Below are 25,998 nucleotides of genomic sequence, written 5' to 3' on the forward strand. Positions count from 1 at the left end.
TCTGCATAACTCCTCTTAATTTGAACCGTAACTAAGGCACCAGCCCTTGGCATTTTGTTGGTCTCTGTATCAAGTCCTCATTTCCAAGCCTCTTAGTCATTCTAGCAGGGACTCCTTACTTTGTAGCTGTCATTTTCTGTCTTTTCCTAGTTTATCCCCCTAGTTTATCCCCCTTAGCTCTTTTTCACCAGCTAGTTTACTACATCAGTTTAGCTGCCTCAAAAATTCCATCCAAAGGGACTGATAATTGAATGTAAAATATAGATGTTTTCCCAACTGAGAAGGCTTTTGCATCTTCCAAATGGTATGGAATGAAGCCACAAAAAGATCTGGTGTCATTTAAACTTAACATTCTGTATGCAAATTCTAAAACCCAAATTATATACAATTTAATAGTGTAACTATCTTTTCCAGACTGATGCTGCATCCAGGCAATTACTGATGATGGTGCCTTCACAACCTACACCACTCTGCCCATTTCAGTGAGTGAACCAGAAACTTCACCCTCTGCAATGAGACCTACAGTTACTCGGGTATAAATGCTCTCTTTGTCGTCATCTGCATCTGTCAGGAATATGTGAAATTCAGTGTTAATCATCAGTGTAAGCATAAGATACGTAAATCTTTAGCCTACAGTGTGAAAGGACTTGAAATTATGTGGGCATTGCCAATTTCCACAAAAAGCTTGGTGAAAGCCCATTTTCATTCATTGAGGAACATTTTGGGACGAACTAGAGTTTTTATTAGGTTATTGTGGGTAGCTCTGACTCACTAAGCTACAAGAGCCAAATTCATTCTGGTTTTAGTTAGACCTCTTCACAGTTCTGAAGTTTACTAATTCACTCAGCCACCTTTGTGTATGAATTCCTCACAAAATGTAAAGTACAACTGCTTGCCAGTTAACGTTTCCTTGTGATTTGTTGGTTTCACAAAGACTTCACAGTAAGATGTTATAGAAGTGAAGAGTTTGTCAGGTTATAATTGACTATAAACAGGTTTGGGGGAGGGAGAGGCATCATATTATGTAACAATGGTTTTGTGCCAGATTTTTTAGTCTGTTTGTTCAGGTAAGAAGCTAATTCTTAAAGGGGCAAAGAACAGAGATATTCATCATCTACCTCATTTTACTCCAAACCTAGGCTCTCGAAGTGGCGGTTGCTGCTCTATGTCAGATAATACAGAAATAATTTTGGCAGCAGTTCCATTAAATTCTTTTCTGCATGCCACTGCAAAATGTAAAAATCACATATGAAAATCAGAACAATTTAAGGCTATAAAATAAAATTTTACAATATATGAAAAGACTCCAAAGTGAGCGGGGTGGCTATATATTTTTATTCTTGACCTTTATTTCAGGGATTATTTTTACTTAAAATCTTAACAGAATATAAAAAGCAATGGACAAAAAAAGTCATGACATTACATAGGAAGAGACTGCATAGCTTTTTACTATGTCTGAAAGCACCAAAACTCAAATGTTTGCAATCAAATACAAAAGCTCCCTACTAGTCACAGAACTACAAGCCATACTGATGCACTCTAGATGGCTGCTGAAAAAGGTCTAAATACCTTTATAAAACTGGCAAAGAAAATGCTAAAAGCTCTAGTGTGAGCGTGCATTGAAGAATTCTAACGAGCTTTTTCCCTGCACAGAAGACTCTTCTGCCTCCAAGTAGCATTATGGATTTAAAGCAAATATGTACACTTAACAAGCAGCTATTTCTAGATATGGCTGTTAAAAAAGATGATGATGTTTAGCAAAGCAGAAGCCCATCCTCCCATTTCAAGGAAGTCCAAGACAGTATCTTTTAGACTAAATGTGAAAACGTGTTTGAGGTGCAAGTGAGCTGGCAAATGGACTGGGGGCCAATTCAGCCATCATTAAGTGTTAGAATGCGGAAGAACTGCCATTATTCATGTCCTCTTCACTGTCACTTGCTGTTGCCAGACTGTCAAAAGGGTGGTTGAAGTGTTGCCGCTCGTCAGAAGAAACTGCTCCAAAGAACATGCAAGAAAACTGGAGGGAAAAAAGTAACTCCACTGTTTATTCAAGCTAAAGTTAGTGCTCATTAGATGCTCCAGGTCACAGCCCCTTTTCAGAAACTTGGCCCATGTGGTCTCCCTAACTTTGATGGTAATGGCTCATGGAACACCCAAACCTTCAGGACTGGTACAGCACATCCTAAAACAAAACCCTTCCCTGACTAAAAGGAACAGTTTGGGATCACTGATCTTCTGACTCCTCTGCTGGAGCCATTAAAACTCACACCAAGGGAATGACAGACAAAGGGACCCTCTGCAGGCAATCCTGCTTGATTAATCCATCTTCTCCCCTTTCCCTCCTGCTGCAGCTGAAGCCACCACTCCCAGCTAAAGCCAATCCTTCCCTCCCTTTCTCTGCCCCCCCAGGCCTTCCCAGGCCGCTTCTCTGTTGAATAGGAATATCAGCACTTTAATCAAATGTCTCTCATCTTTAAAATACAAAATAGCCTAGGGGCGCCTGGGTGGCTCAGTCGTTGAAGGTTGAGCGTCTGCCTTCAGTTCAGGTCGTGATCCCAGGGTCTTGGGGTCAAGCCCAGCTTCGAGCTCCCTGCTCCAGGGGAGGCCTGCTTCTCCCTCTCCCACTTCCCCTGCTTGTGTTCCCTCTCTCACTGTGTCTCTCTCTGTCAAATAAATAAAATCTTAAAAAAAAAATAAGATACAAAATAGCCTTATCCCATCCCACCCCCCACCCCCCCTCAACTATTGCCTTACCTCTGCTGTCAAGCTGTCTACATTCACTGTCTCCATTTTCTCATTCTCTTATTCCTCAGTCCTATCTGAAAAAGCTGCTGACCCCACCACTCCACAAACTGTTCTTACGGTCACCAAAAATCACCACATCCTTAAGCCAATGACCATTTTCAGTCTTCATCCCACTTGATACTCACTTTCTTCTCGTACCTTCCTCATGCCACACTCTTCCTGGTTGCTTTTAGACTTTGCGCTGGCTGGTCCTCTTCTACCCACCCTTTGAAGTAGGGTTTCTCAATCCCAGCACTACTGACATTTTGGGTCTGACGATTCGTTGTAGGGACTGTGCTGTGCAGCAGAGGCTGAGCAGCATCCCTGGCCTCTACCCACTAGACATCAAGTAGCACACCCCTTCCCAAACTGCAACATCCAAAAACGTCCCCAGACGTTGCTCATTGTCCCCTGGGGAGCATAATTGCCCCAGGTTAAGAACCGCTGCTTTCTATGATGGCAGCCCTCCTCTGTACCCTCTCCCTAGGAGATTTCATTCACACCCTTGGTTGAAATTACCACCTATATATGCCAGGGAGCTCAAAGTTAGAATTTGAACTTCAACCCATATAGCCTACTACCTACTTGATTTCTGCAACTTAACATGTCCAAAACTGACTGTGATCTTAGTGAGCAGTGAAGCTGTTTCTCCAAACCTAAGTCTTTCTGAAACCTCTTTTTCCTTTAACCTCCATAACCAATCCATTACCAAATCCTGTTATTTTTACCTCCTCAGTTAGTTGTCATCTTTGGCCATGTCCCTCCATCTCTACTATAAGGAATCACTCCCACCTCAGATGCTACAACTGAGCTTCCATTCTTGCCTCACTGTACCCCATTCTTCACACAGTAGCTGCTTTGGCTGCTCTACAGTTATCTTTTTAAAAATTCTACTCTGTACAGTGCACCCAAAATAATAAGATACCTAGGAATAAACCTAACCAAAGAGGTAAAAGACCTGTTCTCTGAAAACTATAAAAAACTGATGAAAGAAATTGAAGATGACACAAAGAAATAGAAAGACATGCTCATGGATTGGAAGAACAAATATTGTTAAAATATCTTTACTACCCAAAGCAATTACTCATTTAATGCAATCCCTAACAAAATACCAACAGCATTTTTACAGAACTACAAAAACAATCCTAAAATTTGTCTGGAACCACAAAAGACCCCAAATAACCAAAGCAATCTTGAAAAAGAAAAACAAAGGCTGGAGGCATCACAATTCCAGACTTCAAGTTATATTACAAAGCTGTTGTAATCAGAACAGTATGGTACTGGCACAAAAATAGACACATAGATCAATGGAACAGAATTGTGGAAAATACACAATTACATGATCAGCTAATCTTTAACAATCTTTAACAAAATAAAGAAGAATATCCAATGAGAAAAAGAATGTCTCTTCAACAAATGGAGTTGGGAAAACTGGACAACATGCAGAAGAATGAAACTGGACCACTTTTTACACCGCACACAAAAATAGATTTTAAATGGATTAAAGACCTAAATGTGAGACCTGAAACCAGAAAAATCCTAGAAGAAAACACAGGCAGTAACTTCTTTCACATTGGCTGTAGCAACTTCTTTCTAGATATGTCTCCTGAGGCAAGGGAAACAAAAGCAAAAATAAACTATGGGGACTAAATAAAAATAAAAAGCTGCTACACAGCAAAGGAAACAACAAACTGAAAGGCAACCTACAGAATGGGAGAAGATATTTGCAAATGACATAGCCAATAAAGGGTTAGTATCCAAAATATATAAAGAACTTATAAAACCCAACACCCACAAAACAATCCAATTTAAAAAATGGACAAAAGGGGTGCCTGGGTGGCTCAGTTGGGTAAGCATCCAACTCTTGATTTCAGCTCAGGTCATGATCTCAGGGTTGTGAGAGCAAGCCCCATGTCAGGCTCCGCACAGAGTCTGCTTGTCCCTCTCCCTCTGCTCCTCTCCCCTGCCTGGGCGCTCTCTCTCTCTCAAAATCTTCTAAAAAATGGACAGAAGACATGAACAGACATTTCTCCAAAGAAGACTTATTGGTGGCCAACAGACACATGAAGATGTTCATCATCACTTATCATCAGGGAAGTGCAAATCAAAACTACAATATCACCTCACAGCTGTCAGAATGGCTAAAATCAACAACACAAAGAACAACAGGTGTTGTTGAGGATGTGGAGAAAAAGGAACCCTTGTGCACTGTTGGTGGGAATGCAAACTAGTGCAGCCACTGTGGCAAACAGTATGGAGGTTCCTCAAAAAGTTAAAATAGAGCTACCTTGTGGTCCAGCAATGGCATTACTGGTATTTACCCAAAGAATATAAGAACACTAATTCAAAGGGATACATGCACCTCTGTGTATATAGAGCAGCATTACTTACAATAGCCAAAATACAGAAGCAGCCCAAGTGTCCATCAATTGATAAATGGATAAAGAAGATGTATGTATATATACAATGGAGTATTATTCGGCCATAACAAAGAATGCAATCTTGCTATTTGCAACAACATGGATATCTAGAGACTATAAAGCTTAGTGAAGTTAAGTCAGAGAAAGACAAATACCGTATGATTTCACTCATGTGGAATTCAAGAAACAGGAGAAAAATAAGGGAGAGAGAGAAACAAATAACAGACTCGGGGTGTCTGGGTGGCTCAGTTGGTTAAGCATCTGCCTTTGGCTGAGGTCATGATCCCAGGGTCCTGGGATCAAGTCCCAACATTGGGCTCCCTGCTCAGTGGGGAGTCTGCTTCTCCCTCCCTCTCTGCTTCTCTCTGCCCCACTTGTTCTCTCTCTCTCAAAATCTGTAAAGACAAAAAAACAAAAAACAAAAACCAGACTCTTAACTACAGAGAACAAACATGGCTTCCAGGACTCTTCAGGCATCTGGTATGCAACAACTGCTCTAACTTCACCCTGTGCCATTGTTTCCCCTTGGCTATCTGCTCTCTGATCACATCGGCCAGCCTTCACTTCCTTAAAACCACCACACTCCATCACAGGGCCTTTGCACATGCCATACATTCACCCAGCTCCACTACTTTAACCTTTCTAGCTTAACCCAAACACCAGTTTCAAGGAGAAGGCTTTCTGACCTAGATTAGGTCAGTCACATCTTAAGTTCTCTCAAAGCATCCTGAACTTTTCCTTAATTGAACTTATCACAGTTTTTTTAAATTAGCATATATTTAGTCGTGTGACTATTTAATGTGTATCTCCCCCCTAGTCTATAATCAAGTTTAGGAATCTTTCTTGTTGGGGTGCCTGAGTGGCTCAGTTGGTTGGGCGGCTGCCTTCGGCTCAGGTCATGATCCCAGGGTCCTGGGATTGAGCCCCGCGTCAGGCTCCCTGCTCCGCGGGAAGCCTGCTTCTCCCTCTCCCCCTGCTTGCGTTCCCTCTCTTGCTGTGTCTCTCTCTGTCAAATAAATGGATAAAATCTTAAAAAAAAAAAAAAAAGGAAACTTCCTTGTATAAACAAGAGCAAAATAATTTGCTCTCCATTGTATTCCCTACATCTAAGACACATGACCCTTGACAGATACTTGTGGGAATTGCATGATAGTTGCATGAATGAATAAATGAATGAGCCTTGTTCTTGGCTCATCCTCACATATCAGAAGGTGAAGATGCCCTCTGCATAGCGGCAGTCTGACAGCAGCTGTGGAATTCTTGCTTCAGATGGAACACCCAAATTAGCTGTGATAGAATGCCCCCCCAAAGGTGTATACATCTTAAACCCAAGAACCTGTGAATATGTTACATCATGTGGAAGAGGGAAATTAAAGATAGTAGATGGAATTTAAGTTGCTAATCAGCTGACTTGGACCATCCAGGTGGGCCCAATGGAATTACAAGGATCCTTAAATGTGAAGGAGGGAGAGGAAGAAAAAAGGTCATAGTAAAGTGATGTGAAAAAGACTCAACCAGCCATTGCTGGGTTTTTCTTTTTAATTTTATGAATACATCTCATAATTTTATTAAACTTTTTTTAAAAGATTTTATTTATTTATTTATTTATTTGAGAGGGCATGAGCAGGGGAAAAGGGCAGAGGGAGAGGGAGAAGCAGGCTCCCCACTGAGCAGGAAGCCCAACGCAGGGCTCGATTCCAGGGCCCCGGAATCATGACCTAAGCCAAAGGCAGACGCTTAACCGACTCAGCCACCCAGGTGCCCCCACTGCTGGTTTTGAAGATGGGAGGGAACCACAAACCAAAGAATGCAGGTAACCTCAAGAAACTGGGAACGGCAAGAAAACAGATTGTTTTCTTTCTAGAGTCTCCAGAAAGGAACACACCCCTGCCGACACCTAGATTTTAGCCCAGTAAGACCCATTTTGGACTTATGACCTCCAGAACCTTAAGACAATAAACTGGTGTTTTAAGGCTCTAAATTTGTGGTTATTTGTTCTAGCAGTAATAGGAAATTAATACGACTGGCTTTGATTTTTTAACTAGAGGCATACTCTCAGTTGCCTCTGAAGAATCTAGTTTTGACCAAGGTCAAGAGCCTAAGGCTGGAAATGACCTAGAGATAGCACCTGTGTCCATTCAATATATAATATCATATGCACATAGCTCTTCATAATGTTTATGGTGCTATGTAGTAGACTAGAAAGCTTATATTTACTTTGGTTTTTGAAAATTGCTGTGAATTTGCTATTAGGGTAAATACTCTTTGCTACTCTCTCTGTTCCCACCTACTCTTCAGCCTGTAAATCTTGAATGGCTGAATGATCGAGCCCTTTCCTGGTGTCTAACAGTCTTCTAATGAAAATGCTTATGAACAGCCATGAAACTGGGAATTAACCTCAAGTCCAGTATGAACTGGGTAAGAAGATAAGTTATTATTAAATCTTTTTTTAATTTTTAATTTTTTTATTATTTTTTACAGATTTTATTTATTTATTTGACAGAGAGCAAGAGCAGGAACACAAGCAGGGGGAGTGGGAGAGGGAGAAGCAGGCTTCCTGCTGAGCAGGGAGCCCGAAGCAGGGCTCGATCGCAGGACCCTGGGACCATGACCTGAGTCGAAGGCAGACGCTTAACGACTGAGCCACCCAGGCGCCCTAAAATCTTTTTTTTTTTTTTAAGATTTTATTTATTTGACAGAGAGAGACACAGTGAGAGAGGGAACACAAGCAAGGGGAGTAGGAGAGGGAGAGCAGGCTTCCAGCGGAGCAGGGAGCCCGATGCGGGGCTCAATCCCAGGACCCTGGGATCATGACCTGAGCCGAAGGCAGACGCTTAATGACTGAGCCACCCAGGCGCCCCTCTTTTTTTTTAATAATATACATATTTTCCCCATTTTGGTGCTCCAAGAACTGTGTATAACTTCTTGTTTAAACTTATTGAAAATCCACAATGGAAAAGAACACCTGTCATTGTTTACAACATAGTAATACTCTGTCATAATTCAACTTTGAAAATCCCCTTGCCCAAAGCAATATACTACCATATATTATTTTAAATACAGTGAATTAAAATTGATTTCATTTTGGAATTTTGTGATACTACTTGAAAGGATTTTAAAAACTTCCCTAGGCTATCCCAAACCAGTACTGAAAGTTTGCCAACCATTGGCTATGCACTAGGATACAGAGATGAGTAAGACTCAGGCTTGTCCTTGATGAACTCACAGTCACCCAGTAGACTAACATGTATGTTAAATTATTATGTGACAATGACAGTGAATATGATGCACAAGTGCTTTGAGTAGAATGGGAAGACTTCAAAATGAGAAGTATCATTTGAGCCAGGCCTTGAAGGATGGGTAGGAGTTTGAAAGGTGGAAAAGAAAGAATTACTATCATCCCAGGCTGTAGGAACAATAGCATGAGTAAAAGTAGAACACAAAAGTGTGTGCTAAACCTTACCACCAAGATTAGGAACTAAGCAAGGATGTCCACTCTCTCCACTGCTACTCAACATTGTACTAGAGATTATAAGCTAATGCAGCTGAACAAAAAAGATCAGTTGAAGGCATTAAAGAGGAAGTAAAACTATAAAGATGATAGACAGTATGTCTGTAAAACCTGAGAGAATCAGTGATAAAACTAATGTTAACAAAATAATTCAGCAAGCTAATAGGATATAAAATTAACACAAGAGGGGCGCCTGGGTGTCTCAGTCATTAAGGATCTGCCTTCGGCTCAGGTCATGATCCCAGGGTCCTGGGAGCATCGGGCTCCCTGCTTGGTGGGAAGCCTGCTTCTCCCTCTCCCACTCCTCCTGCTTGCTTTCCCTCTCTCTGTCAAATAAATAAGTAAAATCTTTAAAAAAAAATTAACACAAGAAAACAATAGCCTTCATATACATACAATAGGCAGCTGGAGAATATAATGGTAGAGGAAACTCCATTTGCAATAGCAACATAAAAGGTTAATTACTTATGAATAAACTTAATAAATTCATCGAACCTATATGAGGAAAATTTTAAAACACCCCTGAAAGACATAAAAGTAGACCAACAAGTGGAAATACATTGCCTGTTTTGGGACAGAATGACTCAACATGATAAACATGTCAGTTTTCCCCAAGTTAACAGAAATTTAAGGAAATCCCAATAAAAAAATGACAACAGACTTTTATGGAGCTAGATAAGTTGATATTAAAGTTCAACATTCAGGAATAGCCAGGAAAAACTGACAAAATCTACAAAGGGATACTGACTACTGAACATTCAGACATACTCTGAAGCCTCTGTAATGAAAAATGTGGTTCTGACAAATGAACAGATCAGCAGAATAGAAAAGGAAGTCTAGAAATAGACCCCAAAACATACATAAATGTAGTATGTGACAAAGAGAGCACCTCAAATCACTAAGGCAAAGGTAGACCTTATAAGAAGTGGTTCTGGGATGGCTGGGTAGCCATTTTGAAAAAGATAAAATTGAACCCCTACCTCACACCATACACAAGACGAGAAACTCCAAATAGTTCAGGTGTAAATCTAAAAAGATGAAATCAGGGGCGCCTGGGTGGCTCTGTCGGTTAAGCGTCCAAATCTTGATTTCAGCTCAGGTCATGATCTCAGGGTTGTGAGACAGAGCCCTGTGTTGGGCTCTGCAGTGGGCGGGGAAACTGCTTGGGATTCGTTCTCCCTCTTCCTCTGCCCCTCCCCCACTCCGGAACCTCATCCCCCACCACCACCACCCATGTGCCCCCTCTCTAAAAAAAAAAAAAAAAAAAAGATGAAACCATACAAGTTCTAGAAGGAAACATGGGTGAGTTTCTCTTTTAACCTCCACATGGGGAAGGGCTTTCTTTCTAATTAATGACTCAAAATCCAAATATGATTCTTTTTTAAAGGTAGGTAAGTTTGACTATATAAAATGAAAAAATTTTTGCATGAAAAAAAACCTTAAAAATTTGACAACTGATAAACTGAGAAAAAATATTTACACCATATATCACAGATAAATAAATGGCTAATATCCTTATATATATAAAGAACTCTTAAAAATTGAAGGACAAAAAAATAGAAAAATGGGAAGAGATAATAAATCCACAAAAATTATAAAAGTTTTTAAATATTTATTTGAGAGAGAAAGCCCGCCCAAGAGGGCAAAGGGGCAGACTCCTGCTGAGTATGGAGTTCAACTTGGTGCTCAGTCACACAAGCCATGAGATCAGAACCTGAGCTGAAACAAAGAGTCAGATGTCCAACCGACTGAGCCACCCAGGCACCCCAAAATTACAAAAGTTTTTAAACACATGAAAAGATGTTCAACCTCACAATTAGAGAAATGCTAATTAAAACAACACCGAGGTACCATTTCTCAACTATCAGTATGACATACATGCTGTTTGCAGGCTGCAGAAAATAGGCCCTCTCCTCTATTGCAGGAGGGAGTGCAAACTGGTACAACCTTTCTGAGAAGAATGTGGCAGCATCTAACAAAACTACAGATGCACTTTTTTTTCTTTTTTACATATGCACTTTTAAACCAGCAACACACTTTCAGGAATTTGTCTTGAAGATAGACTTCAGACAATATGAAAACCTTTACATGTGTAAAAGGTTATTCACTGCAGCTTTGTAATTGCAAAACATAAGGGGGAGGGATCTAAATGCCCACATATAAGAGAATGGTTGAATTAACTATGGTATATCACACATGAAATACTACACAGTTATTGAGGGGAAAAATAAAGTGATATGGAGTAATTTCTAGTACATACTGCTAGGTGCAAAAAGCAAAGTGGAAAATAGTATTTATAGAAAAAGAAAATATGTATGTATCTGCTCATTTGTGCAAAAAGAAACATAAATGATTAAAACTGAGATTTATTCTCTACAAAGGGTGCAAAGAAGGGAAGGAGTGACACTGCTCTGCATACACCCTTTTATAGTTCTGACTTCCAGTGCTGTTCATAGGTCAACACTCAAAGACCAAAATCAACAAGGATTTGGGGAGAACCAAAATGGGAGCAAACAAAGCTACCTGCATTAAAGATGATTAATATAACCATACTGAAATATGAATGAGGGAAAAAAACTAACCTAAGTAACTTTGACGAACAGTATCTTTTTTTTAAAGATTTATTTATTCACTTCAGAGAGAGACTGTGCACAGCAGGAGGGGCAGAGGGAGAGAGAATCTCAAGCAGACTCTGTGCTGAGAATGGAGCCTGGTGTGGGGCTCGATCTCCTGACCATGAGATTATGACCCAAGCTGAAACCAAGAGTTGGATGCTTAACTGACTGCACCAATGAGGTGCCCTGAGAAACAGTATTTTGAATATATACTTAATAGCTGAAGACAAAATAATATTCACAAATATTGTACTTCTGTTAGCAGATTCATTTTTTCCAGGGGTATGGATTAGCAATTCTGAAACTATGTGTTCTCAGATTGAACAATAAGTAAACATGTTGTGGATAACAACAGCCAAGTTTCTCACTGTCAGACAAAGGAGTTTTAAAGAAACAGGGGAGGGGCGCCCAGGGGGCTCAGTCAGTGAAGCATCTGCCTTTGGCTCAGGTCATGATCCCACGGTCCTGGGATAGAGCCCTGTTTTGGGCTCCCTGCTCAGCAGGGAGTCTGCTTCTCCCTCTCCCTCTGGCCCTCCCCCCTGCTCATGTTCTCTCTCTCAAATAAATAAATAAAATCTTTTTTAAAAAATAATTAAAAAAATAAATGGGGGAGGCCAGTATGAACCCTGTGGTATTGGACTGGAACTGGAGGTATCAGTATGAATTCATGGGTTTTAAGGTACATAAGTATGTATGTATACAAATAGATATAAAAATTGATCAATATGTGTGTATGTGTCAATAAATGCATATGTTTCCTAGCTTTGTCTGCTGAGAGGGCCTAGAAGCAAGGAAATCCCAGTACAAAAGAGCACACCTACCACCCAGAAGTTGTTTCTGTCTACCATCTCCGATCAAAGGAACCAGGACTCTTGGGAGAAATGACTGATTCCATTTGGGTTGGAGTTGGGAAATACAAGGTAAGCCTAGAACACTTTAAGTTTCCAGAAAGTAAGGAAGTACTCAAAAAACGCTGGAGATATGCCAAAGAGACAGAGGCTCCCAGTATAAATGATAGTAATGGATTATAACCCCCAAAATAAAGTTAATATTCAAGAGTATTTTGTCACGGGGCACCTGGGTGGCTCAGTTGTTAAACATCTGCCTTCAGGTCAGGTCATGGTCCCAGGGTCCGGGGATCGAGTCCCACATCGGGCTCCCTGCTCCGCGGGAAGCCTGCTTCTCCCTCTACCACTCCCTCCGCTTGTGTTCCTGCTCTCACTATGTCTCTCTCTGTCCAATAAATAAATAAAATCTTTAAAAAAAAAAAAAAAAAGTATTTTGTCACATAAATAATTGAATAACAAATAAATGGAGAGAAGGAAAGTTATTAAAGCAGAATTTCATCTGATAATAGAAAAATTACCATTTGTCAAGCATCACAGTAATAATTATTTTAGACAAAAAAGCATCAATGGATGCTAAAATTAGTAGGCAAAAAGTATGATGAGAAACAGAATATTTACTTAGTTTCAAAGTATCTCCCACCAAGCCACTTTCGATTACTAACAGAAAACAGTAACTTTACCGTGGAGAAATCTGGCAGATAACCTTAACTATATGATAAAATTAGGATCACCAAGAAGACAAATCTCCATCATGGGTTTCCAGATAAAATGTGTGAGAAGAACACAGCATTGTTCTGTTTCATTCTTACTAAAAATGCACAGCTGAAATTTAATCATGAAGAAATCAGAAAAATTCAAATACAGGGACATTGTACTAAAGTGTCAAGGTAAAGAAAGATAAAACAAGATTTAGAAAATGTTCCAGACTAAAGGAGACGCTGTTAATATTTAGGGAATCTGGGTGACCAGTATATGGGAATTCTTTATACTACTTCCGCAAATGAGTCTGAATTTATTTCAAAATTTTAAAAACTATAATGTTCATGGGACACCTGGGTGGCTCAGTCGGTTAAGCGTCTGCCTTCGGCTCAGGTCATGATCCCAGAGTCCTGGGATCGAGTCCCGCATCGGGCTCCTTGCTCAGCAGGGGGCCTGCTTCTTCATCTATCTCCTGCTCCCCCTGGTTGTGCTTTCTCTCTCTCTGACAAATAAATTAATAAAATCTTAAAAAATAAATTAAAAATATATATATAATGTGCATGTGTGCAAGCATGTGTATATATACATGCATAGAAAAAGCCCTAACAGTAATAATAGAAGTGTTTGTAGTGATCATCTCTGATAATCTCTTATTTGTATTTTCTGATTTTTCTCTGGTGAAATGAGAATTGTACTATCACATAAATGTTAACATTTGGAAAGTCGGGGAGAAGGGTATGTAGGAATTCTTTGTACTATTTTTGCAACTTTTTTTTAAGAACTTATTTATTTATTTGAGAGAGAGAGAGAGCTCACTCCTGAGCACAAGCAGGGTTAGGGAGAAGCAGACTCCCCAGTGAGCAGGGAGCCTGACACAGGGCTTCATCCCAGGGCCCTGGGATCATGACCTGAGCTGAAGGAAGGTGCTTAACCGACTGAGCTGCCCAGGCGCCCCAATTTTTGCAACTTTTTAAAAGCGAAATTATTTTAAAATGGAAAGTTAAAAACAAACAAGCAAACAAACAGTAATGGGCCATATTATTATCAGAATGTTACTAGCACCATAATGGCTATAGCTTGAGTCTGGTTCACAAGTGATGGCCCTCCTGTGTACATGGCAAATGCTGCCAATCAACTACAGATACAGCTTTAGTCATGCTCAACTTAGTTTGCCCAACCAAATGACTGGTGGTGTTACTAAAGAGGAAACCTATCTGCCATTCCCGGCATAGAGTATGTTTTGTATGGGAGCAGGAAGGAGGAAAGGGGGAGGCCTAGTGAAGAGCATAATAAATACCCCAGGGACAGTCCCTGAATGCCATTCCAAGGAGTTTAGTTGTAATCCTATGGGACAAAGGGAATGATCCAAGAGTTTTGAAGACAGGAGAGTAATGTATAACAGTAACTAACATTTAATGAGCATTAGCCATGTGCCAGCTCCATATATTAGTTCAATTAATTCCCACAGTTCTATTTAATGGGTAGTACTATTATTATCCCCCTTTTACTGATAATAAAACCAAGGCAAAAGAGGAGTAACTTGTCCAAGTCACACAACCAGTAAGTGGCAAACAGGGATGTAAACCTAGGAATTCTAAATCTGGAGCCAGTGCTCTAAACCTCTGTACTTCACTGTAAGTGTAAGGTTTGGACAAAATCTTCTGGTACCCTGGAGGAGAACCAGAGTGGACGGGAATGGGGGCATGGAAGCCAATGGGAAGGCTCACAGTAGTCTGGGTGGAAGATGATAAGGGTCTAAATAACAATCATATTGTAATTTCAGTTTTGCAGGAGTTTGCCACATTAAAGCAAATAATACCATTTAAAATAGGACTGTGTTGGGGCACCTGGGTGGCGGTTATTTTTAGAATATAAGTGACATGATGGGAAATTTGAAGAAGAGTCCTGTAATGGTGCTCATGGAGCTTACAGTTCTTTACAGTTCTTTATAAATGTCACTTTCCCTAGTGAGGAAATGGGCAATCTTAGTGAATTTCAGGGAAGTGAAGTGGCCAGAAAATGTTTTTGTATTGTTACCTTTGAAAAAGTAAGCACAATATGTGTGACCAAAAAAACAGAAGGGGAAAATGCTTTTGTATAATGAAAGCCAAATTTCAGTTTTCACCTTATGGCCAAGTTAGTAATATACAAAAGAAAATTGCTGTAACTGCTAGGCATATAATAGGTATTCAATAAACACAGTATCAAACTGAATAATAAATGGAGTTTACCACCCAATTTTACTGCCCTAAAAGTCTTTTATACAGTGTAAGATAGTGACTTTTAGAAATACTATTTCTCCCTTCAAATTTGTTAAGAAACTCATATTTCTAAACCAATAATAATAGCAATAGTAAAATAAGCTTGAATAAACCATTAATGTAAACATATTAAATTGGGAATTATTATTTGAGATACTTCAGTTTCTAATAAATCATATTTATCTTCAGTTCAATAGATATCATGAGGTTTAACACAATGGCATTCTGTAAAGCTTATCATCCAGCTAGTAAAATGTTGGTAATATAATAGGTTATTAACTGGGACTCCACTATGAAATAATTGGTGATACTTGTTGGGATGAAATTTAAATTTGTACTACAATAAGTAAAGGATTTCCCAACCCAATTTGAAAAATAAAATGAGGACACTTATCTTAGAAAGTCAATTATATGCCTTTGGCATATTATTTATATTCAAAGATTATCCTGTAAGCAATCATAATTTATTCTTTTTTTTTTTTTAAAGATTTTATTTATTTATTTGAGAGAGAGAGAATGAGAGAGAGCACATGAGAGGGGGGAGGGTCAGAGGGAGAAGCAGACTCCCTGCCGAGCAGGGAGCCCGATGCGGGACTCGATCCAGGGACTCCAGGATCATGACCTGAGCCGAAGGCAGTCGCTTAACCAACTGAGCCACCCAGGCGCCCAATCATAATTTATTCTTTAATACAAGAGACCCAAATATCTACTTGAATATATTTTGTTGCTCAATGAGCAATTTAAACTCTTTTGTACTGACAGTCTGTAAGTCAGACTGGTTTCACCTCTCTCCTATCAAAAAGTAAGGAAACTATTTTCAGGACATTGGGGTGGGCCTGGGCAGGGAGACTGCAAAGGAAGACAGATGATGAGAAATCTTGACTGAGACGTTGTCATGTCTCAGTGTTTTCCCTTTACCTTCCTTAGATATGAAGACCCTGGCCCCTCCTCCGTGTCGCTGACACTGCTTTCTGGCACTTCACTAATGTCTTCATTCACTCTTTTCATTATAGGGCTGCCACAGTTTTCCAATGCAGGGATGTCTGTTTGAGTCTCATTAGGATAAAGCCTTTTGGGTGCTGCTTTTCTCAAGATACATCCTGGGGCCTTGCTGGTTGCATTTTTGCCAGTCTTTGAACTGTTGTTTGTTGAACACATCAGATCGGACCTGAGGTATTAAGGGATTAAATGAATGAACTGTTAGCCTGCAAATGTATATTTTTATATAACTAATGAAGCAATATGGGATGACAATGATAACACTAGTTTAGAGAATATATTGAAACAACATAGAACTGATTTTTGAAAGTTTAAAATTTACCTCAAAAAGTTAAAAATAGAACTACCTACCCTACTATCCAGTAATTGCCCTACTAGGTATTTACTCAAGGATACAAAAATACAGATTTGAAGTGTACATGCACCCCTATGTTTATAGCAGCATTATCAACGATAGCCAAACTATGAAAAGAGCCCAAATGTCCATCGACTGATGAATGGATAAAGAAGATGTGATATATATATAAATGGAATATTACTCAGCCATCAAAAAGAATGAAATCCTGCCGGGGCGCCTGGATGGCTCAGTCGTTAAGCAGCTGCCTTCAGCTCAGGTCATGATCCCAGGGTCCTAGGATCCAGCCCCGCATCGGGCTCCCTGCTCAGCGGGAAGCCTGCTTCTCCCTCTCCCACTCCCCCTGCTTGTGTTCCCTCTCTCGCTGTGTCTCTCTCTGTCAAATAAATTAATTTTAAAAATCTTAAAAAAAAAAAAGAATGAAATCCTGCCATTTGCAACAATGTGGACACTCTAGTAAGGTGTATTACGTATTATACTAAGCAAAATAAGTCAGTCAAAGAAAGACAAATGCCAGATGATTTCACTCTTATGTGGAATTCAAGAAACAAAACAGAAGCTCATATGGGAGGGAGAGGAATAAAAGGGAGAGAGAGAGAGAAGGAAACAAACCATAAGAGACTTTTTTATTATTATTAACATATAATGTATTATTTGTTTCAGAGGTACAGGTCTGTGATTCATCAGTCTTACACAACACACAGCACTCATCACAACACATACCCTCCCCAATGTCCATCACCGAGCCTCCCATCTTTTTTTTTTAATTTTATTATGTTATGTTAGTCACCATACATCATTAGTTTTTGATGTAGTGTTCCATGATTCATTGTTTGCATATAACACCCAGGGCTCCATTCAATACGTGCCCTCCTTAATACCTATCACCGGGCTAACCCATCCCCCCACTCCCCTTACCACATCTTCTTTATCCATTCATCTGTCGATGGACATCTGGGTCTTTCCATAGTTTGGCTATTGTGGACATTGCTGCTATAAACATCGAGGTGCAGGTGCCCCTTCGGATCACTATATTTGTATCTCTGGGGTAAATACCCAATAGTGCAATTGCTGGGTGGTAGTGTAGCTCTATTTTCAACTTTTTGAGGAACCTCCATACTGGTTTCCAGAGTGGCTGCACCAGTTTGCATTCCCACCAACAGTGTAGGAGGGTTCCTCTTTCTCCACATCCTCGTTCCTGACTTGTTAATTTTAGCCATTCTGACTGGTGTGAGGGGGTATCTCATTGTGGTTTTGATTTGGATTTCCCTGATGCCGAGTGATGTTGAGCACTTTTTCATGTGTCTGTTGGCCATTTGGATATCTTCTTTGCAGAAATGTCTGTTCATGTCTTCTGCCCAAACCATGAGACTTAACGATAGAGAACAAACTGAGGGTTGATGGAGGGAGGTGTGTGGAGAATGGGCTAGATGGGTGATGGGCATTAAGAAGGGCACTTGTTATGATGAGCACTGGGTGTTGTATGTAAGTGATGAATCACTAAATTCTACTCCTGAAACCAATATTGCACTGTATGTTAACTAACTAGAATTTAAATAAAAAATTTTTTAAAAAGAAAGCTAAAATTTACATATATGATTATTTAGAAATTTTCTAAATTTCTAAATAAATACAGATTCAAATTCTTCAGTAAAGCAACCCAGTGTGCATGAGACAAACTTGTGATATAGTAACAGGGCCGGAGTTAGAAAAAAAGTCAAATTACTATACATCTGCATGATAAAATTCTATACAGTCATTAAAAATCATATTTCCAAGTCATAATCAGTTATATTGGAACCTGTTCACAATATATTTTGTGGGGGACAAAGAGGATAGAAAACTGCATATCCTATATGATCCTGATCTTATTTTAAGACATCTTATGCAAAATAAAAAGTCTGCAATAAAAAACAGTGAGCCAAATGTTAATAGTGGCTATCTCCAGGTGGTGCAATTTATCTTCTTTGTACTTTTTTCTATTTTCCAAATTTCCCATAGTACCTTTAAGTTAACTTTTACAGTGAAGCACCCTGCACCAAAAAAAAAAAAAAAAAAAAAAAGTTATTGAGACAAAAGAAAAAAAAGAAAGAAAAACAAAGGCTGTCCCCATGTCCGAGAAAGAAGAGTTCTAGGCAGTGAAAAGAAACTTACCCGTGAAACTTAACACTGTATCCCTCCTAAAAAACAACTGCCAAAACTGGAAATGAGGTTTGGGTAATAACAAAGATAAATCAGACAGTCAGGTTAAATTCTGATCAGAAGAGAAAAAATGAATGTCTAGTGCATGATTGGTGCTATTTCTCACTAGTTAGCTCCTACTGTAGCTCTTCCTGATTCAGTCAATATTTCTGATCTAATGTTTTACTCCTCGATTGTTTCCTAAATGAATGCCAATGAATTATTTCAGAATAAGATTGCAATGGCTTTTTCCCAACTAGTAAAGATGTTAAAACATTGGTCTTACCTTTTTTGTTTTTGTGAAAGACACAGTGATTGCGGAGAAGATGCTCTACTTGGCTCATCAGCTAATGTAGCCAAAATAAAGTTAGCTTCCAATAATATATCATCGATACTTAAAGCCATAGGTCTAAAAACAGGCAAAGTCAGAGCAAGCATCATACATGTTTTCTGATGGACATTAGGAAAATTAGAAAATGACACTTCAGAAGTAAAAAGAAACAGTTAAAGTAGAAGTCCTATTTGTCTTTTCACAAATTAACATGGTCCTTCGACATCATCAGATCTGATTTCAAAAAGCTCATCTAACCCAGTCTCTGAAATTTTAGTTCTGAAATACTATATGAAATATCATGGTTTCATAGAAATTAGACTTGTTTAAGCCATGTATAATTTAATTTTCTAATTAGGCAATTAATTTCACCATGTCTATAAATGTTTTCACTCTGCAGAATATATCTTTTTCAATTACCAATTTAAAAATGCCATGTATGGCATCCTTCAAATTTTAGTTTGGTAAGTGTTGCTAGTAAAGTTAAGGAATTCTTGAGGTGTGAATTAATTTCAAAGTGATCCAAAGGGTTTTATTATTGATATATAACAAAAGGAAGAAAGGAAGGAAGGAAAGAAGGGAGGGAGGAGGGAGGGAGGGAGGGAGGGAGGAAATTTCCCAAGGACTTACTTCCCAGGAAAATCAAAATGAATGGCTATAGGAGCATGTGTGGCTTCTGAAAATGTCAGTATTCCCTGAAAGAGAAAAAGAAGAAAAATAGTTGAAGTCTTTATTTTAAAAACTACCAGTGAAATTTTGATACAAATTTTTGTTTACCTTTAATTCTTTGAAGCAGAATGTTATTTCAGTATCAACTCCAATTTGAAAGAAGTCAAACTCATCTGGGCCAACAAACATTTCACTGTACACAGAATTGGTCAAACCTGTTCAATATTATAGGTGAAGAAAGAATAGAATTAGTTCCAGGGGTACTTGTTACATTTTAATATGAAAATATAACTGTAAGTGATAGATTAAAAATAGCCACAAATCCTTTGACACTCTTTCACTGAGAGATGGGGTCTATCCCTATGTCCCCTCCCCTTGAATTTGGGTAGTTGGGCTCTCTGACTGCTAAGACCAACAGTATATGGTGCTATGGATGAAATGACCTAGTGTTGGTTTCCGAGCCCAGGCCTTAAGAGACTGGCAACTTCCGCTTCCTCTATCCTCCATCCACTTCCTCTGTCCTTTAACACTCACTCTTGGAACTTGGCCGCCATGCTGAGTTCATGCTACATGAAGACCAAGTTAATGGGGAGGCCATATGTGTGCAGTCACTCTGATTAACAGCCCAGCTCTGCTCCCAGCACCAATTCCCAGCCGTGTCAGTGTGCCATCTTGGATGGATTCAGATGATTCCAGACCCAGCCACTGTCTAACTGCAATCGCATGAGACCCCAAGAACAAACTGTCTAGCTGAGCCCCATCAACCCACAGAAACATAAGAGATAAGAATGAATTATTTTGAGTTTTTCACTACAAAAATGTTTGATATACACGCTCAGAAATACAAACACACACCTTCAGCCCTGGAGGACACAATAAGAAGTCTGTGACCCGGGAGGAGGCCCTCAGCTGACTTACAGCCTTCAGAACCACGAAATGTAAAGATTGCCTGTTCAAAGTCACTGGAGAAAGTCCAAAAGGAGGCAGAATCGAGAAGTTATTCAGCACTTAAAAGAAGCAATGATAATGGAGAGAGAGAGAGCAGCAGAGGGAGAGGGAGAAGCAGACTCCCCACTGAGCAAGAAGCCCGATGTGGGGCTCCATCCCAGACCCAGGGATCATGACCTGAGCCGAAGGCAGACGCTTAACCGACTGAGCCACCCAGGCGCCCCAGAGGTGCTTCATCGTGTTGTACTGAGTAACATGAGGCCTCACCTGTGCAAGCTGGGAAATGTAAGAAGTTTAAAAAGAAGGAGGAGGAAGTAGGAACGAGGGAGAAAAGAAACAACAAACACACATAAAATAGGCACTATTTGTCTGTAGGCTTCTGACTGAGCACAGAAAGCAAGTCATTCAGCAAAAAGTAGGGTCATCTTTGTGAATATTGCATAGCTCCCTATTGCTTCCTTCTCAAAGATGCCTCAGGATAAAGCTAAGAAATGAAAGTCTTTGTCATTTTCATTTCTCCTTAAAATCGGGAGGAAAGAGGAGAAACATTTCATGGATACAAAGATATCTGAAAGGAACCACAAAAATAAAAATTCAGAATAAAAAAAAAAAGAAATACATACACACACACGAGTACCTTTTCTTTTTCTCACTTTCTTTTTTTTCTAATTGAAGTGTAGTTAACATACAGTGTTACATTAGTTTCAGGTATATAATATAAAAATTCAACAATTCTATACATTTCTCAGTATTCATCAAGATAAATTACTCTTAATCCCCTTTATCTATTTCACACACACGCCCCGCCAACCACTAGTTTGTTCTCTGTATTTAAGAGATGTTTGTCTCTTTTTTTTTTAATTTTTATTTTTTTAAAGATTTTACCCATTTGACAGAGACACAGTGAGAGAGGGAACACAAGCAGGGGGAGTAGGAGAGGGAGAAACAGGCTTCCCGCGGAGCAGGGAGCCCGATGCGGGGCTCCATCCCAGGACCCTGGGACCATGACCCGAGCCGAAGGCAGACGCTTAACGACTGAGCCACCCAGGCGCCCCTCTTTTTTTTTTTTTTTTAAAGATTTTATTTATTTGACAGAGAGAGCACAAGCAGAGGGAGAGAGAGAGAGAAGCAGGCTCCCTGCTGAGCAAGAGCCCGATGTGGGACTCCATCCCAGGACCCTGGGATCATGACCCGGGCCGAAGGCAGCCGCTTAACCCGACTGAGCCACCCAGGCGTCCCAAGACATTTGTCTCTTTTTCTTTGTTTGTTCATTTGTTTTGTTTCTTAAATTCCACATATGAGTGAAATCATATGGTATCTGTCTTTCTCTGATTGACTTATTGCATTTAGCACGATATCCTTTTTTAAAAAGATTTTATTTATTTGAGAGAGAAAGAGAGAGAGGGCACTCATGCACCAGCAAGGGGAGGGGCAGAGGGAGATGGACAAGCTGACCCCTGTTGAGGAGAAAGACTGACGCAGGCTTGATCCCAGGACGCTGAGATCATGACCTGAGCCAAAGTCAGACACTGAACTGACTGAGCCACCCAGGCGCCCCTAGCATTATATCCTTTAGGTCCATCCATGCTGTCGCAAATGGCAAGATTTCATTCTTTTTTATGACTGAGTAATACTACGTTATATATACACCACATCTTCTTTATCCCTTTGTCTATGAGGGATTTGGGTTGCTTCCATATCCTGGCTATTGTAAATAATACTGCAGTGAACACAGGGGTGCATGTATCTTTTCAAATCAGTGTTTTCATTTTTTCTGGGTAAACACCCAGTAGCAGAATTATTGGACCATATGATATTTCTATTTTTAATTTTTTAAGGAACCTCTATACTGTTTTCCACAGTGGCTGCACCAATTTACATTCCCACCAACAGTGCACGGGGGTTCCTTTTTCTCCACATCCTCGCCAACACTCGTTATTTCTTGTGTATTTGATTTTAGCCATTCTGACAGGTATAAGATGAGATCTCATTGTGGTTTTTTTTTTTTTTTCTCTTTAAAGAAAGGCAGACTACCACATGTAGCGCCTCATTTGGATGTGTCTGGAGTCTTGGAAGCTTGACTACCCTACACTCTCCTGCAAATGGACCTTGAGAGCTTGTTTGAAGGCTCCAGCAGGGAAGCTCAGCTATTCGTATACCCTTGACCAAAGAACGGTCCTCCTCTATTGGGAAGGTTGTCCTCTTTGAGCGTGAAGCTTTGGGAGGGACACACATGGAGTGGTGAGGGAGGAAGGGGACACCCGCCTAGCAGCCAGATCAGCTAAATCAATCCTGGCGATCAATGGAGTGACAGATGTTTCAGCCCTAGTTCTACTGGTTTTTCAGTCTGGAATAATACAGTTCCCTCCCTTTCTTTTCTTTACTGCTGTCACACACACACATGCACACACACACACACACACACACACCAAATTACCCAAGGTTAAAGAGTCTCAAACAGCTTGTACCCAAAAGACCATAGTCAATTTTCTTGATAGCAAAACTTCTGATTCAATCATGCCTTAGTTTCTCCATTCAATCTAGATAACTTCTTGGAGGAGCTGACGTTAAGTATTCATGTTTTCTGCTGTGTGTATTTGCCATCTGGAATATCTTACTTCTCTAGTTCAAAGCTACTTTTTCTTCTTATGTGATTAACAATAATCTCAATTGGATTGCTGGCCTCTTAATTTTTCTTTATGCTAAACACAAAGGGTGATAAAAGATGAAAAACAGGGGTGCCTGGCCGGCTCAATTAGAAGACCATGCAACTCTTGATCTTGGGGTCGTGAGTTTGAGCCCCATGTTGGGTGCAGAGATTACTAAAAAATAAATAAATTTAAAAAAAGATGAAAACCAGACCTTAAAAATCTTAACTGAAAATATACTTTTCTCAGTAACGATTCTCCTAATTTTAAAACAACCTGAATTTCAAAGCCAAATGTTTTAATTATTGATTCTGTTCCATTTCCTGGATCCCTTAAAAATTTTAATGATCTTTCTACATCTTACTGCTTTTTAGACAAGAATAAACGTTATGCCACCAATGTTTACTGTATGGTCAGTCATCAAGAAACCCAGGAAGTGACATGCCATCCGAGCGCCATGACAGATGTAGTCCTCACCCATTGGTTCGTCACTGGAACTCTTAAGGCAAACGCTGAATGGGGTAACAGCAAGAGTAACTTCTTCTTGACTTGATGTAAAAAGAACAACTGCCTCAGCAAGCACTCTACAAAAAGTAATGAAAAGTACTATGTTACTTGAAAAACAAGAAGAAAGAATCTTATTAAATGGGACTCAAATCTTTAATCTGGAAATAAACAGGTTAGTCAGCCTAGATTTTTTAAAAACTTACCCAAAATACCTATCTTATTTTTTCTACGTGAGCTGCAATATTTTTAGTATATTTTTAAAATTCACTTGAAAGCCAAGAGAATAGTAAAATATATTCTTAGTATGACATGTGAAAGCTGTAGAATAAACCAGACACTGGAAGAAATGTCTTCAATTCCATGGTTTTATATACCCCCTATATATTTTTAATGACCTGCAATCATACTCCTAAGGGAGGTAGTAGAAAACATCGCTGTTCAGACAGAACCAGGTGGAACTATGCTGGAGATCTGGGTGAGGGGTAGAGGTTTACGAGCAGCCTGCTACTTACATTCTCTTTCCCTTTGTTACTTGTCCTAGATTATTACCTATTACTTTCAAGGTTGTCTTGACATCCCAAATGCCCTTTTATCCTGGGCTCCCTTTTTAAAAATAGTTTTATTGATACAGAATTCACATACTATACAATTCACAGATTTAAAGTTTTTTAACTTGTATTTCCCTAACTATTAATGATGTTGAGCACCTTTTCATGAGCTTTTCAACCATTTGTATATCTTCTTTGGCAAATTATCTATTCAAATCCTTTGCCCATTTTTAATTAGGTTATCTTTTTATTATTACATTACAAGATCTGGGCTACTTTTGAAATTGAGGTGTTGTCAGATAAAAGTGAGATTCTTAGAATGTATGTAATGTTGATGTTAACCTGATGCTAGACATTAGCTCAGCAGTGTTTCCTGATGCCAAAATGTCAGGAACACCTACTAAATTCATCTAGGAACTTTTCCAGTGTTATGGTGTAACCTGATACAAAAAAATTACAACATAAATGTGCAATTCAAAAAGGAAGAAAAATACAATAAATATATGAAAAGATGTTCAAACTCCCAAGGAATCAACGCAACAAAAAAGGACATCTAATAATACAATTTTCTACCTATCAGGTTGGCAAAAATTTTAAAGATTGATCATATATGTTACTTGAAAGGACTCCCCTACACTTCTGGTGGGAATGTAAGTTGGCTCATCCTTTAAGACAGCAATTTGGTAGTCAGTATGTATGCAAATTTAAAATTTGGTAAGCCTTTGACCCAGTGATTTCATTTCTAGGACTCTGTGTTAAGTGTATAAGATGGCCCCCAGTGATCCCCACCTCCTGGTATTTATGCCCTCATATAATCCCCTGCCCTTGAGTGTGGGCTTAATTTACAGAGTCACTTCTAACAAAGAAAATGGCAGAAGTGATGAAATGTCAGTTCTGAGATTAGATTATAAAAAGACTTTGGTTCCATTTGTGAATTCTCTCTCTCAATCAGTCATCTCAATCAATTCTCTCTCTTTCTGATTACCAGTGGCCACGTTGTAAGGACAATCAGATAATCCACAGAGAGGCCTGTGTGGTGAGGAACTGAGGCCTACCAGCAACCAGACTAGTGAGCTTGGAAGTCGGTCATCTGAGGGCTCCCCACAGCCATGTCTGTGAGTTTGGGAGTGAACCCCCCCCGCAAGTCCAGCCTTCAGATGAGACCACAGCCCTGGCTGACAGCTTGACTCCAGTTTCATGAGACACCTTGAGCCGGATGCACCCAGTTAAGCCACACTTATAACTATGAAGTAATCAATATCTGGTTTCTTAAAGCTCTGAGTTTGGGGGAAATTTGTTCCACAGAAATAGGCAACTAATACACTTTTTTTTTTTATGGCAAAAAGCTGGAAACAACCTACTTTTTCACTAATAGGACAATGGGTAACTAAATTATGGTTCAGTCATACAGTGAAAAATTATGTAATCATTAAAAACAATAAGATTGATTTAAGTGAACTGACACAGAAACTTAAAAAATCAAGTTGCCAAATAATAACAGTAGGACATTTTCTTTGAAAAAATTAGTTATAAGTATGTGTCTAATAAGTAATATAAATTTGAGAGGGGGGAAGAAGGAAGAGAAAGAAAGATATCCATAGCTATAAGGAGAGGGTGAGTTACAGAGAGATTGGCTATATAGAGAAGAAGATCTACAAGGATATACACCAAATT

At 39.4% G+C, this 25,998-nt stretch overlaps 1 protein-coding gene and 1 long non-coding RNA gene across 2 annotated transcripts in view; one reads left to right on the top strand and one right to left on the bottom strand.

Annotated features, from left to right (window-relative positions):
- Positions 1-1,888: 1,888 nt before the first annotated feature.
- The window catches only part of RAD9B (RAD9 checkpoint clamp component B), a 36,495-nt gene continuing 12,385 nt past the window's right edge, over positions 1,889-25,998 (bottom strand). The window contains exons 6-11 of the mRNA XM_036103444.2: positions 23,747-23,853; positions 19,782-19,888; positions 19,635-19,699; positions 18,960-19,082; positions 16,057-16,306; positions 1,889-2,017 (exon numbers count right to left, since the gene is read on the bottom strand). Of these exons, the coding sequence (XP_035959337.2) occupies positions 1,889-2,017; positions 16,057-16,306; positions 18,960-19,082; positions 19,635-19,699; positions 19,782-19,888; positions 23,747-23,853 (781 nt within the window). The remainder of the gene's footprint in view (positions 2,018-16,056; positions 16,307-18,959; positions 19,083-19,634; positions 19,700-19,781; positions 19,889-23,746; positions 23,854-25,998) is intronic.
- Positions 5,521-25,822, top strand: LOC144379942 (uncharacterized). Its single transcript, XR_013443515.1, has 4 exons — positions 5,521-7,622; positions 12,093-12,250; positions 23,644-23,948; positions 25,313-25,822. It is a non-coding gene; the product is annotated as an uncharacterized LOC144379942 (long non-coding RNA).

The sequence above is a fragment of the Halichoerus grypus genome, chromosome 13 (genome assembly GCF_964656455.1).
Source record: "Halichoerus grypus chromosome 13, mHalGry1.hap1.1, whole genome shotgun sequence".
Classification (NCBI taxonomy): domain Eukaryota; kingdom Metazoa; phylum Chordata; class Mammalia; order Carnivora; family Phocidae; genus Halichoerus; species Halichoerus grypus.